The sequence below is a fragment of the Poeciliopsis prolifica genome, unplaced genomic scaffold (assembly GCF_027474105.1).
Source record: "Poeciliopsis prolifica strain line A6 unplaced genomic scaffold, Auburn_PproV2 SCAFFOLD178, whole genome shotgun sequence".
NCBI lineage: Eukaryota > Metazoa > Chordata > Actinopteri > Cyprinodontiformes > Poeciliidae > Poeciliopsis > Poeciliopsis prolifica.
The window spans coordinates 234-16,983 of NW_026562553.1; the positions used below are offsets into that span (position 1 = coordinate 234).

Sequence of the window (16,750 nt, forward strand, 5' to 3'; positions counted from 1 at the left end):
GTGCAAGTTGTAGTGAAATAAAACCCTCAGTCTGTTGACTTATATTTGAGAAATGCTGAACTGTCTTTTCATTTTTGTGGTGTGCTTACTTCATTCAAAGTAAAAACTGACACCAGCTCGCTGCATGTTTTTATTACGGTCTCTGGAAACATAGCTGCCATGACAGGAGGCAGATAAGTTTGTTATATGCTAAGAAAGGGTGCTTCCTTTAATAAATAATAAATGCTTCCTATATCATCTCAAACACTTTACCTCATCAAAGGAAATCCCATAAAAACATGAGGGCCGAGTGGAAAGTACCCGTTCTTACACTCAATGTTTTAATGTTAGAACACGTATGTAACCTGTATGAAACATACAGAGGACAACAGCTGAAATACATGATGACCTTGTTGAGGTTTGAACCACTGTTCAATTACATTTACGCTTATTTCCTTAACTTTTTAACATTTTGCATTAAAGTCAAGAAAATGAGCTTTCAGGAAAAGGTTTTTATTTTCCACACACCAGATTTAAACAGCTCTGGTCCAGGGAAATGCTAGTTCAGAATCAAACACCCGTAAAGCAACAAAAACCATTTCAAACAGGGAATTTCTCTACTCTTAAATGCAAAAAAAAAAAAAAAAAAAGTAATGTTATCCTTTAGTTGTACTATTTGAGCTACATATCGGTCTGTTTCGACCTGCTACATCTGTATTTTCAGGGATGACGCGCTTCTAAAATTTGCCGTGTATTTTCTCAAAGCAACATCAACTAAAACAAAACAATGAAATAAAAGGCAACGCAAAAATGGGGAGGCCACAACAGGTTAAACCGAAGAATTCACAGTAACAGTCATTTCCGTAGCAATAAAAGCTACTGCAACACCGGGCACGTCCTGGACCAGAGCTGCACGTTTTCTCAGTTGTCAGAAGGTCGACATCCTTGTATACTGGCCAGTGGTGATTCAGCATTATTTGAGTCACCAGAAGTTAGTCTGCTGGATGTTTTTGATTTTATTCAGTCATGACTGAGGCTGTGCCATTTTTGTACACGGTTAGAACGGGGTGCAGCCACTCTTGCTAAAACAAACAAAAATATGTCTGTATGCGTAATTCTCTGGTAAAAACTTTGGGATTTAGTCAAGATGGCGACTATGAGGAAATTTACACTGTAAATATTGAAAATTTAGAGGTTTGATTAGGCCCGTTTTGAACATTTTCTGCGACATCTGATCTCACGCTAGTTCTGTTCCACATGTGCTGCTTTTCCTTCCAAATACTAAAGTTTCTTAAAATGACCCAACACTTCCCATCTCGGACCGGCTTATACAAACAGAGCTGCAAACAGCAGGCAGGTGTTCAACCTGAAAGTGTCGAGGCATGAGTTTATGCTGTGATCTAAAACAAAAGCAGCAAGATAAGCGATAACAGACCCATGCTGTCCAACAGCTCAATCCACTTTTTATTGTTTTTCTTATGTTTTATTTGATTTTATTTTTTTGGCAGATCAAATTTTTTTAAACATGCTGTTCATAAAAATAGGAATTGGTTGTTGGTCCAACTTCAGTCTCTGATGAAAGTGGTTGTTTCCTCTGGCCCAGCAGAGCAGACTTGATGCTGAGATCTGAATATTGCTGCTGGAGTCCAGAGCTTCACTGGTGGAACTGGGAAGAACTGGAGCTCCAGTAGCACTGGCACGCTTATGAACTGGACCAATCCCTATTAGCCTCCCTGTGTATCTGCTGTGATAACACCGAGCATGAAGAGTCCCAGATGCTGATTATAGGGGTGGAAATCCATCACAACACTGATGCCACGCATACTGAACTGTTCTAATCTCATCAAACCCAGAAAAACCTACAGCTTGTTTTCAGGTGTTGGCCAGTTGAATGTGTGTGTGTGTGTGTGTGTGTGTGTGTAGTTTGGTTTCTTATTTGATTAGATCCCTGCAGAGCCTTTAGTTTGAGTCCACAGTTGGAGCCCTGCAGACTGATTATCAAGTAGAACTGGTGTTTTAGAGAGAGATGTGGATGAGGACCAGCATGTCTGCTTCAACATGTCTGACCTCTAACCTTCACCGTCATTCTGTGGGTGCATCAGTATGCCTGTGCCTGTTAACCCCCTGTGTTACACCATACAGATAGCCCACCGTTTCAGTCTTCAGTCACTGAGTCTTATGACTTTAAAGCTCGAGTCCCTTGGATCTTTGATTCTCAGCTGATGTGTCCTGCGTCGCAGACCAAGAGAGTGTTCATGGAGCTACCCCGTTTTCCTCTAACCCCAACCCCGTTTCATCAGGAGTCCCGGGAAAAGAAGCTCTGAAAGTAGCTTAGTAAGAAGTGTTGGGAGCAGTTTTCTGGAGAACAGACTCCGCGTGACGAGAGGCCCTCGGCTTCAGCCGGAGTTCTGGAGTTCTTGTTGAAGCCAGGACGGCAGTGGTTGGCCCAGCCGGTTCAGCAGGCGTACCAGCTCCATGTTGTGGTCACGGTAGTACTCTGTTAGGAAGGCACGTGACTGGAGAGAACACACACACACACACACACACAAAAACTAGAGATTAGACATATCTTTCAGTGTCTAGTGATTTGAACGGACGCTCAACGCGATACACTCGCAAATACAAGCGAGAAGAATAACAACTTCAACACATTTTAAAAATCGATATTTAAGCATTTTTTTTCTGCACATTTAAATGAGATCCCAGTATTCTACAGAAAGCATCAATCCTATTGCTGCTCATCAAGGACAATTCTGGTTTTATTGAACTTCCAACATCAGCTGTATAAAACTTCAATTTTGCCAAAATTATGATTTTGACAAAAAATATATATATTGACAAAGAATGACAGAAGATTATTTTAGAAAAGTGACAATATTAAATGTTGCCAGTTTTCAAATAATGTCATCAGCTTAACTCACTAACATTTAATATTTAGTGGTAAACTAGTGCTACTGTAACGCCGGTGTTGATGTACCTCAGAGCTCATCTCTGGATACTTCCTGCCTTTGCTCTTCCCGAGGCATTTGGACCGGGCTCCTTCCACTCGCTGACACCAGAAACCTTTACCATCGTCATACCTGCAGACAAACAGTCAGTCATCATTACAGCGCCGCACAGCTTTCACTGCGTTTTGGGTGGAACAATGCTGCTTCTTTTGAAAGGGACACTGGATTCCCCTCAACGTGAAACAGAACCAGAATCCGTTCAAATGCTGAGCTGCTGCAAAGACCTTGAAGCCAGGAACCTGTTTCAGTTTAATCAATCAATAGATCTGATTATAACCAAAACAAGCATAACTTTTAATATCTGATAAAATATAATTTCTTTGCAGAGTAGTGGAGAAAATAAAGCATTTCTTGTTCTGTATTGATATCTTAGCTCTTTTGCTTCTGAGTAGTCATTAATTACTTATATTTGGTCTGTCACAATAACGGCAATAAATCAATTTATCGCATGATAAATTAAAACCAGCTCAAACCAGCTGCATTCTTCAGTTTGGTGCTTTTGTCTAAACTGACTCTTTTTTTTTTTTTGAAGGACAGTTTTGTTTATAGAGACTTCATAATTCATTTTATTTGTCGTTTCTGTTTTGTTTATTTAGTTTGGATATTGAAAATTTCTACTAGTTCCAGTGTTACATGTTTATTAATCATTGATAATGTGTTAGGGTGAAGGTTACCCTGCCACTGCCATTATACTGCTTCAAAATAACTGTTTACCACAATAACTGATCATCCAACAAATGGAGTTATTGTGACAGGCAGCATCACACCAGGAGTCCTGAGGATTTATTGGTAAAACTGTCAGATTGGGTTTTATCAATATTTTTATACAGTGATTACGAGGCTGACATTAGTCCTCATTTAACTCTGTGTTGCTGCACTCAGTTCAGCCTTTCTGTTATGCATATATACAGATCCTTTCCAAAACATTAGAAAATCATGGAAAAATTTAATAATTCCCATAATTCCATTCAAAAGGATAAATCTTTCATAGGTTATAGACTCAGGCTGTAGCTTAGACAATTTCAAGTATTTTTTTGTTTATTTTTCACACAAATGAGAATGCTGTGGAGAAATCACCTGAGAGCGCACAGGTTTCACCTGTGAATGACTTCAGTTTGGTTCCATGTGACTCCAGACCTAACAACTGGCCAGAACACCATCAATGATGCCACCATCAATATTTAATATTAAATAGGATGGAGTCTCACTTCCCTGAAATCATACTTCTGTTATTTCTGTCACAAAGACGTTCAGTAAAATAATCTTTGTAGCTTTTAAAATAACTAATAGATTTTTTTATTCACTAAATCTCTTAGTTTCAAGATATTTGAATAAATATTTGCACGTCCTCTTGCATTGATGCGTTCAATGATGAGAGAAACATTGGATTTCTGAGTTGTCTCGGCTAGCTGTGCTAGCTACAAGAAACTATTAGAAACATAAAATGTTGTCTCTCTAATATGAACCAATGAACCTTTTTAGTGGAGCCATTCTTTACTTACCTTTAAATGATTCTGTGTATTAAAAGACAAGATCATTAACGTACTACAAGAAGGTTTAAAAGTCTCAAAAATATTAACAACACTAATCCAAATGCACTTTTCTACATTTACACAAAAAGTTAATTTAAGTTTGCGTTTCTCCTAAACTCTGTAGGCTTCTAAAAACTGCTTGGTTGCAGCTTGGATTTGTGTGTGTTGCATTACATTAGAGCCTGTGTGTAGTTGAAGATGGGAGTAACTCCAAGAAATCTCTGAATTCCCTCCATCACCAGGACAGGATTGGAGCGCAGCAAGGCCCCGTCCACAACGTGCAGCTGAGCGGAGGAACAGAAACAGTCAGAGGATTCTAGGACAGCAAAGTCAATCTGAAGGAAGATTCAGATTTAAAACCGGGGAGAGAAACTAATTCATTTTCTTCAAGTTACAGGAAAAGCCCTCAACATTGTTTTATATGCTTGTTGTTGTAATAATAATCCAGTTTTACCTGGCTGGGTTGGTAATACTGCAGCCATCGCTCCAAATGAGAGGCATAGGCTCCGGGATAAAGGCACCGTTTCTGCAGAACTAGCAAGGCTCTGGAGGCCGAAGGGGCTGCGGTTACCACAGCGTGGAAAGTGTTGTTGAGCGCCGCCGGGTCTTGGTGGGCTCTCTGGTGCTGGAGTCACAAACAACAACAAAAAATATATAACTTCACAAGCCAGTATAGATTATATGTGTAACACAAGGCAGCACAGATTCTCATTTCAAATTCCATCATATAAAACTGAAAGATATCACGTTCATATGTCTAGTTGCATCTGCATTAGTGCATGGCACACAATGGAGGATCATGTTAGAATGATGTCCAGATCGAGAATCTGTGGCAAGACTAGAAAATTCTTCAGTCTTTATCCAGTCAGATTCAGCTGGAGAACGAGGAAGAATTTCAGTTTCTCCATGTGCAAAACTCAGTTAGTCGTTAATTATTAATGAAGTGCATAGACTCAAAAAAGACAATTTAGTAAAAAAAAAAACACATTCAGATCAGTAAATAAGTCAAAACTGTACAAAACATTGAAGATAAAAACACTGGGGGGGGGGTCTACCCAGAAATCCTCAAGTTCACATTTACTAAAGGAATGCTATAGAATTATATTTTAGGCCATAAAATCATTATTTTTCATTAGAAAAGGAAAATAATAACTTATTTATTTGCATTTTTAACATTATATAAAAAGAAAAATCTGCAAAATGGGCAAAAAAATTTTTTTTTTGGATTAATCATCATGATAGTTGACCCATTATTGGTTTGAGCAGCCCTAGAGACCCCAAAATACTTGTAGCTTTTTTTTTTTTTGCAAAGAAACATTGCTTCTACAAAGTCCTAACTGAGGTGAGCTGAACTAATGGGCTCCAAATCTTTCAGATTTTACTAAAAGAAAAAAGAAGAGTCAACTTCAAAGCTGTTCATGAGTCTTTTGGGGCATCATACCTGGTACCAGGAGTACGCTCTGTCAGACGGGTTGATGAGCACAGCCAGGACTTTGGCTCTGGGTAACAGTGCTGCTGCTCGTTTGGGGGCCATTTCTGAGTCAAAGTAATTGGCACTTTTTTCGAACATGAAATCTGCGCTGACGTTGGAGGGGAACGGGAAGAACTCCATGTACCTAAAAGAAAATAAAAGACCATTAAGGCTGCATTATATTTGGAATATGCAATTCTGTTGTTGAATATTGCAATACTGAGTTTCTTGTCTGGGACAGAGAGAATCTAAAGGTGGAGTGAAGTACGTGCTAATGAGATCTACCAGTCAATCCCGTTGTCATAATTGACTCCACTGAAGAACTGGATCTCTTCAAAGGTGGTGGCGCTGGGGAAGGATCCAGTAATGGCTGGGTGGAGGCTCAGGAATGAGTGAAGTGCTGTAGTGCCTGGATGGAGAAAACATAACGATGATGAGATTCAAAAGGCTAAAAAGGAAAAATGAAAATGAAGATTAGGTGAGCTACCTGTTTTCTGTGGTCCAATAATAAGGAATTTAGGAAGTCTGTCACAGGTTTTCTCTTTGGACCAGATGTCTTTGTGTCTTTTGTCATGACACGGGTTCTAAAAAATTATAATTGTTTTACATTCAGTGGAAATGTCAAACACATGTTTTTTGTAAATATTATTTCAGTTTACTTTTCTCCAAACTGTACCTGCCAGAGTGGGTTTCTTTCTTCTGGGAAGATATGGAAATATTTTTCTGCCAGCTGAATGGGAGGCAGGGTCTGCAGCCTGAGGTTGGTCCAGCACTGGACAAACTTCACCAGAGATTCAAAGGTGTACAGACCCAGACGATCATTTCCATAGTTGGACAGGTGAGTCATGAAGATGCTGATCTGCATTACACGGACAGAGAATAAAAGGATCGGTCACGTAGGAAACTGGAAAAGTTGAAAAAGCAATTATTGCCATGACAGCAATTCTGTCCATATTGTAGTGTCCAAGTACAAAAAGACATTTTAGAACTTTCAGAGTTTAAGATTAAGCTTCACAAATGAAACTGTATTCTATAGAACCATCGTTCTTTAGTGTAGAAGAATTTTGTCCATATTTAAGTGTCCTAAATACAACCAAAGTAAACCCGATAGCTTAGCACTAGCGGGAGAAATGACCTGTGGTCTTTTATCAAGAAGAGAAATCCTACAACCACTAAACTCCATATGTTTACATTTTGTGAGGAAGGAAGTTTCATCTCGTTTGTGTCGTTTCCTTCAGTTCTTGGGAGAAAGATAAGGATTATTTGTTTGACACAATGCATCGCGATAGAGAACCACACTATTTGTTGCATTGAAAATGTTACAAATGTTGCAGCTTTGCTCCCCAATCAAACCAACTCTACATCCTAGGTGGTGTAGTTTCCCACCTGGACCTCATTTCAAAAGCCCCTCCCCTTTCGAAGATTACTAGAGTTTTACAGAATCTGCAGTCAGAATAAATGAATCCAGTTCCAGTGTAGTGCACCGGACACATCATCAAAACACATCAAGCAGAGTGATATTTCCTGGGAATCTGCGCTGCTGAGACTGACCCCTGTTGTCTTGACATGACCCATATGTCAGAGCCGTCGTCTTCTTCTTCTACTTCTCCTCTCTGACTCTAACAACAAACACATCAACAGCCAGAACTTGCTGCTCATGTATTGCCTGGTTGATGCATCTGAGCCTATTGACCCATCTGCAGTGTGGCAGGATTTACTACTGATGATGTGAACTCAAGCAGCTCTGAGGTGCAGCATATATATCTATATATTTATATATATACGAGAGTGGAGTTGACTTACAGGGTTTAGGAGAACGGTGAGGAAGAGTTCTCCTCCTCTGATGCTCTTGTCCAGCTCCTTGGAGCCTCCAGGGTATTCATTATAGAAGATGGTGTGTGTGAAGAGGCCACAGGTCTGCCTGGGCAACACCTGCAGAATGAAGGAGAAGCTTCATCAGTTCACATCTTCGCTCCTCTGACTTTAAGCTTTAAGAAGGGAATCGTATACAAGTGGATGGAATGAAACTGACTAGATCACTGTTATTATCTGGGATTAACCTGTCTGTGCAGCCAGTTACAGTGCAGAAAAAAAATTCTGAATCCCAATTCATAGTCCTGGGAATTGTGAGTCGACTAATGAGAAATCAATTTAAAAACATCTTTGCCGCTCGTATTTCTGAGCACAGAGGAATTATTAGCAGCAGATGTGAAAGCAACGCGGCTGCCGATGGAGCTGACCGGCTTTACAAACCGTCACTGGTTGTCATGGTTACCCACAAGTAACCTGCAGTGTACAGATTAGCTAGCATGTTGTCAGCCTACTATAGCAATTAAGCCATCAGAAATGAAAAACGTAGCAGACAGAACCGGAATAAAACTTCTGCAAATGCCACAAGGTTGCCAGGCAAAGATAAACAGTCTGCGTTGGATTGGATGCCTATTGTGAATAAGTTTATTAACCTAATTGTAAATAGTTTTAGTAGTCAGAGAAATATGAGTGCTTGTTTTCTGCAGGTGACATGGGCAGTAAAGTGGCTGTTAACAGAATGTGATGTCCACTGATGAGCCCTTATCATGTGGCCACTGCAGGAGGCCGACTCTCCTCCCGTATGCATTGAGTTGTTGATTGATTTTTTTTTTAATTCAAGAAAAAGCTAAGCTAATTTAATGCTGGTAAATTAACTTACAAAATTCCATAAAAATATATATAATATTTAAAACAAACTAATGAAACTAGATACATTAGAACTGTACAGATAAGGTTTAAGTGTCTGTTGGAGCTATTTTCATCCTTTATTTCTTTAGCTGGCTGTGAGCTGACCCCAGTAGAGACCACTGACCTTGATTCCATTGTGGATGAAACCCCGGCGGTACCTGGCTGGCCTCAGGTGAGGGTATTCTTCAGTGCTGGTCACCTTGATTCCCCACACAGACTTCCAGGCCTCATACAGCTGGGTGTGGACAGGGTAGACCCCAGAGTGGTGCGGAGCCACTGCGTAGCCCATATCTGTCGGGATCCCATGCTCCTGCAAGAGCAGCAAAACCCAAACGTCTCAGTGCTCCTCCTCAGAAGAATAATATCTTATTTATTCTAAGACATTAGATCCAATGCAACACATACGGTAAACCGCTTAGTTTTTCCTGGGAGGAGGGTTGAGAACTTTAATGGGAGAGTTGTGTTAACAGCAACACAACTCTCTACAGGACTGCAACTAATGATTACTTTACGAATCAATTATTTTATTGACTATTCTCGCAATGAAATAAATTGGCACATTCTGCAGATTTTTCATTTAAGTTATTTTTTTCACAATATTAGAAATCCATTAAAAATGATCAAATAATTCACATCCTTTTAATTACAGGTCTGGCTGTGCTGTCCTTTCAGCAAATGGCCTTTTTTTATTACTCCAACTAACGAATAATCGATTAGCTGACGATCATTTCAATAATCAATTAACTGATTGTATAAACCAGAGGTTGAGCATAGAACACCTAAAAGTATGGCCGTGTTGGGACCTGATGCCACATAATGGTGAATTGACAGCCTTTTTGGGCTGCAGGCGTGAGACCGTTCTGACCTCAGCTGATGATTCTATTCTGAAAAGCAATTTGTTGCTACAGTAAAACTTTTACTCGATCTTTGATCATACAAATAGGAGAGACTAATGAGAAGTGCGTAAAGCTGCAATGCTTCGAGAAGTGAAGTGGTTTGTTTAGCACTTCTGTTCAAAGTGAAAGTGTGGACCAGAACATGGAGCGTTACGATATCAGGCTATCAGGGGGAAAAAAAAACTCAACTCTCTCATTCAGCTTATTAGTGTTCTTCAATGCAATGAACCAGGCTAAGAGAAAAGAGCTGAAAAGACCCAACGTTGTCCGGCGTTTCACCGTTAATGAACAGTTCCTTCAACAAACCACCTCCATCTGAGTCTCTGGTTACCTGAGCAAAGACCCTGTTGAGCTTCATTTGCTCTGCCAGGACGCTGACATTGTGAAAGAGGTGAGGCTGCATGTGGCTCCACATGTGAGGGAACCACCAGAAGTCCTTCCTGTGTTGCAGCAGCATGTCGTCTCCCTGGTCCTCCTCGTCGGTACCTGGAAACACCCACAGAAAAAACTAATAAATAATGATGGTCTGCTCCAACTTGCAGTCGGATTCTACAAAACTCAGAGGAAAAGGGTTGATTTAATCTTACAACGTTTAGTACCTGTGTGGTAGAATTTTCCAGAAAACCCCAGATTGAAGGTGAAATTAGGAACCAGCGCTCTTAGCTTATTTTGAGTGTTCAGCAAGGCCTGCGAAAAACCAGAGAAAACTAAGCAAAGTCCAAATAACTTGTGAGAAACAAAGGTTTATTATAGAAATGAGTTTCTTAAAGCATCGTTTACAGGTGAGGAAAATTGGAAGCTAACATCTTTATCATTGTACCTTCTTGAGATTTGACCTCATTTCAATAAAAGCACATTTGAGTTGTTTTTACAGGAATACTTCAGTCACGTTGACTGAAGATTCTGTCATTTCCAACTTTTTTTTTAACAAAACTGATGCCAACAGTGGTATTTTTTTTGAAATCGTCAGTCAGACTTGCTGACAAATCACTGCTGGGTTCAAGAGCAGCATGTGAAGGAGAAGAAAAGGGGAAGTGCAACCAATTCTTCACTCTGTTGTCAGAGCAAAGCAAGGACACAGCGAGAATGGAGCTTGGTGTATTTGCCAGCAGTTGCTGCTGCTACACAGGTTTTCTGGCGTGTTAAAGTGAGTCGACATGAAACACACAGCTGGAGAACTCACATTCTTTTTCATAAAGCTGACATGGAGCGGTTTCTGGGGAACCAATCAGCGCTAGCCACACTGATCTTCTAAAACTAAAACCTAATACAAAACAAATTAACTCACCATAAAAAAAAAAAAAAGCTACGAAAGCCACAATTAATGCAACCCCGACTGAGCTAGCATCTAGTTTCTCATTCCGTCAAAGTTTGGCAAAACAGATTTGACAACATGAAGTTGAGAAAAGAATCAGCAATGGCAACTGTCAATGTTAGGGTTGCAAGTTTTTGATTGATGAGTTAATCTTATGAGATAGTAAAACTACAACACTGAAAATAAAAGTCCAAGTCAAAGTCATTAGTTTATCGATTGGAAGTAATTTTAATCTAATAAAGCATTAATCGTCAATTAATCCTAAATCGATTAAGTGGATTCTGTGTTGCTTCCCTAGTCAACACAGAATGGCAGTTTCAAGAAATAAGAAACAAAATATATAGAACTTAAAAAAATGCATTTTTCCAATATCATTTTAAATCTAATTGCACAATGATGAAATATCCTTTAATCTTCACTTGTACAGCTAAATCTATTAGGCTCCATCACGTTTTCAAGATAAATGAATAGAACATCAGGGTGCTAATTAATATGCAATGCAGGGTAAATGGCTCACCTCCACATCAGAGACCTTCATACGAGTCCCCTCCTTCCCCACAAATATATCATCCACGTCCACCAGGATGTGGCGGTCCAATGACAAACACAGTCTTTTCCCCGTCAGGTAGCCGATGGCGTCTACAAAAACCAGCTTGTGAAGCCAGTAATTGAGATTATTTCCAAAGAGAACTCTCTGAATGCCATCGTGGAGCCCCAGGTCCTGCACCACGGTGGAATAGAGGGCCTGCAAGGGGCCGGGTCCAAAATGTGCCAGGGGATCTGAGGACTTAGGGGTGGCTAAAAGAACTGGTTCATATGTAGAGTGGTTAGACAGGAAAATCGTCCAATCATCCCCCGGCAAAGAGCCCTGCTCCACCTGGTTGGGCTTGGTGATGTAAAGCAGCGGAGCGCTGGGGTTTATGCGGTAGTCCCTGAGTCCGAGGTGCGAGTGTAGAAAGAGGGGGAAACCTTTGAGTTGTGCACTATGAAGCGAGTTCTCAGTTGCTTTGAAGAAACCAATGACGCCCACTCCGTACTCGTCACAGTACTTGTCCAGCAAGTCTCGGTTCCACGCATCGAGGTTGACATATTTCAGCACGTTTTCATAGATGATCAAGGCGTATCTTCCACGGTTGTGCTGCGTCAGTGTGGGCATGTCACTCTTAGCAGGAGCGATCTCTGTGCGGTAGTGGAAGCGGCTCGATTCTAAGATGGCAACAATTTCTTGGCCCAGTTGGGAATAGATGCTCTCCACAAACACCAGAACCACTGGTTCTGTCCTGGAGTTGTCAATCGTCTTGACCTCCTGGAGTCGCCCCTGGCGCACCGGAAGGAAGAGAGGGGACCTCTGGCCTCCCGTCTCACCACCGTCAGCTCCATTACCCATTCCCAGCAGCGTGCCCCCACCTCCACCACAATCACTGAAGGGTAAAGGTGGTGGGTCCTTGATTTTGGGGCTGTTGGAGACATAATAAGCCAAGAATGCCATGGAGAGCAGGCAGAAGACTATCAACGCCAGAATCAGGCGGTGAAGCTCCAGCTGGCGGACCCCTCGCAGCAGCTTCAAAATCCCCAGGCCAGCGGCCATGGTGATGTGGGAAGGAGGCCGGACAGGTCAGGAGGTGGCAGCGAATCCAAACGGGCAAGGGCAGCGGCAGGGAGAGGGAGCGAGAGGAGAAGTGAGTGGGGCAGGAAGATTGAGCAGTGAATACTGTCACTGAGCTGCACTGATTAATAGCCATTTACACTAAGTCACCATGGCCAGCATCATTCATTACTTGCTTTCTATGTTTAGCTCTGAAGTGCAAAAACACTCAGATTGCTGCAAAGAAACTGGTATGAGGGCCTCAGTAAAACTATCTGATGTGTGTTCAGATGAGCCGACAGCCTACGTCTGAACTATTCTCATCTCCATGATGTCTTCTGTTCGGAGGAGTCTCAGTGTAGCTGCTTTGGATTTCGGGATTTGACTCTCTCCGGCCACTCGTCCATGACATCCAAGACACTTTGGAACAAAAGCAAAAGAGAACAAAGAAACCATGAAGCAGAGTGAGATTTAGATCAGCATTGCTGATTTCTTATCCAGAATGTATCTTCATAATTCTGACAACATGTGAACAGTTCTGCTCGTTTCTCACCATGACAACATCGTGTCTCCACAAATCAATGGATGTCGGTTGCAAAAGCCTCTGCAATATGAAACATGATGGTAAATTTAGGCAATTTAAGAACAGTCAAATGCTCTGAATTTAATTTTTTATTATACACAAACAAAAATGTTCAACTTGTTTTCAGCTACGTTGAAGTTCAGTTAAATCCAAAAAACAGCAGCTTCATACAGAAATAAGAAAGCAGTCTTTTAGTGCCTTAGAAGACGGTTGATGACATTCACAAAGCCATAAATCTCCATGTATTCATTAGACTGTGGTGTGGGAGACCCACAGTAAGTGGAGCACAGCTGCGATCAGGAGGGAGAAGGATCCATTTTCTTACAAACAATAAAAAAAAATAAGTGTGAAACAAAAAAATTTGTATCAAGCAAGCAGCCACCTGCCTTCAGAAGCCACCAAATCAGTAAATGCAAAATAAACTGACAGCAAGCAGAGCAATAATCAATGAAGCAGAGGAGCGTGGTGGCACCAGAGGAGCTGCTCAGATACACAGCTCAGGTGGGCAACAAGACGGTTTTCAGAAATAACAAATTTGTTCTTTTTTTTTTTGCTTTATCACTAAAAGTCTCAAACTAAATGGCATTGAAAAACAAACAGTAACTACACAAAGCAGCTTTGAAAAGACTTTAGCACACTGTGCCATTTTATAGCACAATGAAGTAAACACATAATGTTCAGCTGTTATAAAAGTACTGAATATATCAAACATGACTTAAAATAAATTTGACTTTGCATTAAAAGTCAAATTTGCATTGAAATTGGGCCTCTGTCTCCTTAAGAAAGGTGGAAACCCTTTCTGACTCTCCCCCTTCAGCACATCTTCACAACAATGCTTCCATGATGCAGCTTTCAGCTGTTCTTAGCAGCTCAGTGGACGCACAAAAAAAGGCTGATTATGCAAAATACCGCCCCCTTGAAGAGAAAGTTAGAAATATAAAACAACCTGCTTCTGTGTGAAAAGGTCATTTTCCCCCTAAACCCTAACCTCCACATCAGACTCCTTGCCCACACATCTATATACCATATTTCTATAAGCAAGCAGTCCGGTTCTGACAACCAAGTGGTTTACACTGAGATTAGAAATGGGAAATCCAGAACTGTTTTAAACAAAACCTTGGAAACTGCTTGTCAGAGAAGATATAAATCATAAATTAAAAAAAAATTTTTTTTTAAAAAGAGTGAGTTATCCAACGATCAGACTGGTGTGTCTGTCCTGCAGCAACACATTTATTACTGCTATGGTATTTTAGGATTTAATGCCAATTGACCCTCGCAGACCCTCACATGTGTTTTTGTGATGCTCAATACAAATAAGACAGCGGTCTTGAAATGTGAATCTTTTACTTCTACTTGTATTCGACCAGATTCAAGACAACATGAGTCAGTGTGTTCTCTGCAGAAACACATACTGCAGAGTTCAAAATAAATGGCTTGACCCAAAAACCTTTAACTAGACCAGGGGTGGGCACTCCTGGTCCTCGAGGGCCGGTGTCCTGCAACTCTTGGTTGTCTCCCTGATCCAACACACCTGAATCCAATAGCTGAATCACCTCCTAAATGCAATCAAGTTCTCCAGAGTCCTGCTAATGACCTCATTATTTGACTCAGGTGTGTTGAAGTAGAGATACATCTAAAAGTTGCAGGAGACCGGCCCTCGAGGACCTGGAGTGCCCACCCCTGAACTAGACCATGTAATGATTTAAAACAGGAAGTTTTCTCTGGTTTTTAGTAGTGCATTTTGTCATGTGGAGATAGCAGAGATAAGTTTCCAAGAAAGAGGAGGACTGATTCTAATGTCAGGAGACAAAAAAAAGCTCCAGGAACCAAATCCAGATGTTTGTGTTCAGTTCAGGTGAGAAAGGATAGTGATAGGTGTAGAGATGGAGGAGAAGCAGAGGGATGGTGTGACAGGAGGAGAGAGGCTTGTGTTTTTCTCTGAAAGTAAGGGAGATGTCATCAGAGGTTAGTTGTGGTCTAAAAAAACCTCATCTTCCTTCCCTCCACAAACAACGAGATGATCAGACAGTGATTGTCTGTCTGGATTCTTTTAACCTAACAATTAAAAGTATAACCCTCAGCTGATGATGATGATGATGACGACGGGCTTCCTCACAGCTCCTGGGGCTCGTGGCACCAACCGGGTCAGCTGCTGACAGGAGCCGGTAGCAGCCCGGTCACATGACGGGGACAGAAAACCCCGACCAGCCGCCGCACTCCAGTCTTCTAACGGACCCCTGCCAACATCTTAGCGTTCAGCTGCTAACGTTAGCTCCCAGCATCAACGGTGGATCCTCCAACCCGCTTTTTGTCATCCACAAATGACCCTGTGAACACGTCACCCTTCCTCTTCCCTCTCTTTCCACACAAACAAGCAGTCCAGCTGGGAGGAATCCCTCCCAGTAAAAGCTCCAGTGTTCACCAGCAGGAGAAAGAGCCCGCTAGCTGAAGGCTGCGGTAGCCACCGATGGCTAACGGGGGCAACATTCACACGTTCCCACCTCAGAGAGTAAAAACTGGGGCTGATTTTCACTTACCGGGGATTTCACCGCACCGGGGATCAATTTGTGAAGGGAGAAGATGTTCGTTTAGGTTTGGAATTCGAGATAAAACTCAACTTCGGCGCGTCAACACTCAAGCAGCCATCTTGTTTATGATAGCAGCCCGGACTGAACCAAGCTGGGGAGAGGAGGGGGGTGGAGAGAGCAGAACCTGTTCCCCAGCTGCTCTGGGTCACTACCAGCTCCTCACAGACGGTCAGATCTGACCCTCTGCTCTGCGGATTGGAAACGTCCTCTTGAAACTGAACCGTCTGTGTAAACTTATGCACACGCTTCCGCAGACAGACATCAGAACAACAGGTTGCTGATGTGGAACCAAGAGTTCAGGAAAATCACATGAATAAATAAATCAATTATTTTATTTCAGTGACTGTGATCTCCACGCACTGAAAAAATTGTTTTCTCAGAAAATATAAATGCTAAAAAAATATATAAAAAAATGATACAGCCACAGCATATTAAACAAGGCCGATTTTAGTTTTGAAGTGTTTAGAGGTGGTCTTGCTATGGTGCTTCTGAATATTTCCCTCTTGCATAACCAGAATATGATGGCCTACCATTCTTCTTTATGGTATTCTAGAAATTATATGTCAACTCATCCTGATCCTGGAGCAGTAAAGAAGTCCTGAACGTCACACTACCACTGCCATTCTTGACAGAGGGTGTAATGTTAATGTTTTGCTTCCATGGTTTTCTCTTTAAAAGTTGTATTGGTTTGACTTCAAAGGAACATATTCTGTGATCTCGCCAGTCCAGAGTAATTCCTAAAAAGTTTTGGGGTTCTGCAAGATTTGCACTTCATCTTTCTAAATATCAGACCAGTAGAGTTCAGTGTTCTGTCCTTGGCAAAGGTCAGGCCTTCTGGAAAAACAGTTTAAACATCATTTAAAACTGTGCTAAGAATTGTGATGCTCACTTTTGCTTTTATGGTTTATTTTTATTTTAAAAAATTATGTAACAAATATTACATGATTTATTTAAATTCCCATCAACACTAAGGTGTTTTTATATAATTGTATTTCATAAATTTATGATAAACTGATGGATTGTATTATTACATTATTTTTTTCTACCCTATTTGTATGAAGGCTTCCTATGACCC

The 16,750-nt window shown here is 41.1% G+C and overlaps 1 protein-coding gene across 2 annotated transcripts; it reads right to left on the minus strand.

Annotated features, from left to right (window-relative positions):
* Positions 1–303: 303 nt before the first annotated feature.
* On the minus strand, positions 304–15,800 carry LOC129356554 (bifunctional heparan sulfate N-deacetylase/N-sulfotransferase 2-like). 2 transcript variants are annotated; one of them, XM_055026137.1, is made up of 15 exons: positions 15,625–15,800; positions 13,058–13,108; positions 11,437–12,924; positions 10,204–10,291; positions 9,936–10,090; positions 8,833–9,018; positions 7,794–7,922; positions 6,667–6,849; positions 6,478–6,574; positions 6,276–6,399; positions 5,961–6,135; positions 4,974–5,144; positions 4,694–4,803; positions 2,957–3,059; positions 304–2,495 (listed from the first exon to the last, which is right to left on the minus strand). In XM_055026137.1, the coding sequence occupies exons 3-15, from the start codon at positions 12,505–12,507 to the stop codon at positions 2,376–2,378; spliced, it is 2,712 nt and encodes a 903-aa protein (XP_054882112.1). In that variant the 5' UTR covers positions 12,508–12,924; positions 13,058–13,108; positions 15,625–15,800; the 3' UTR covers positions 304–2,375. The 2 variants fall into 2 exon arrangements, with proteins under 2 accessions (XP_054882112.1, XP_054882113.1); XM_055026138.1 differs by lacking the exon at positions 13,058–13,108.
* Between the last annotated feature and the right edge of the window lie 950 nt (positions 15,801–16,750).

Excerpts from the sequence above, each read along its gene's own strand:
- LOC129356554 (XM_055026138.1), bottom strand. The coding sequence starts at position 12,507 with ATGGCCGCTGGCCTGGGGATTTTGAAGCTGCTGCGAGGGGTCCGCCAG. Across the intron at positions 6,136-6,275 it reads TATGACAACGGGATTGACTG|GTACATGGAGTTCTTCCCGT; the intron begins GTAGATCTCATT and ends ATTTTCTTTTAG. Across the intron at positions 2,496-2,956 it reads ATCCAGAGATGAGCTCTGAG|TCACGTGCCTTCCTAACAGA; the intron begins GTACATCAACAC and ends TGTTCTCTCCAG.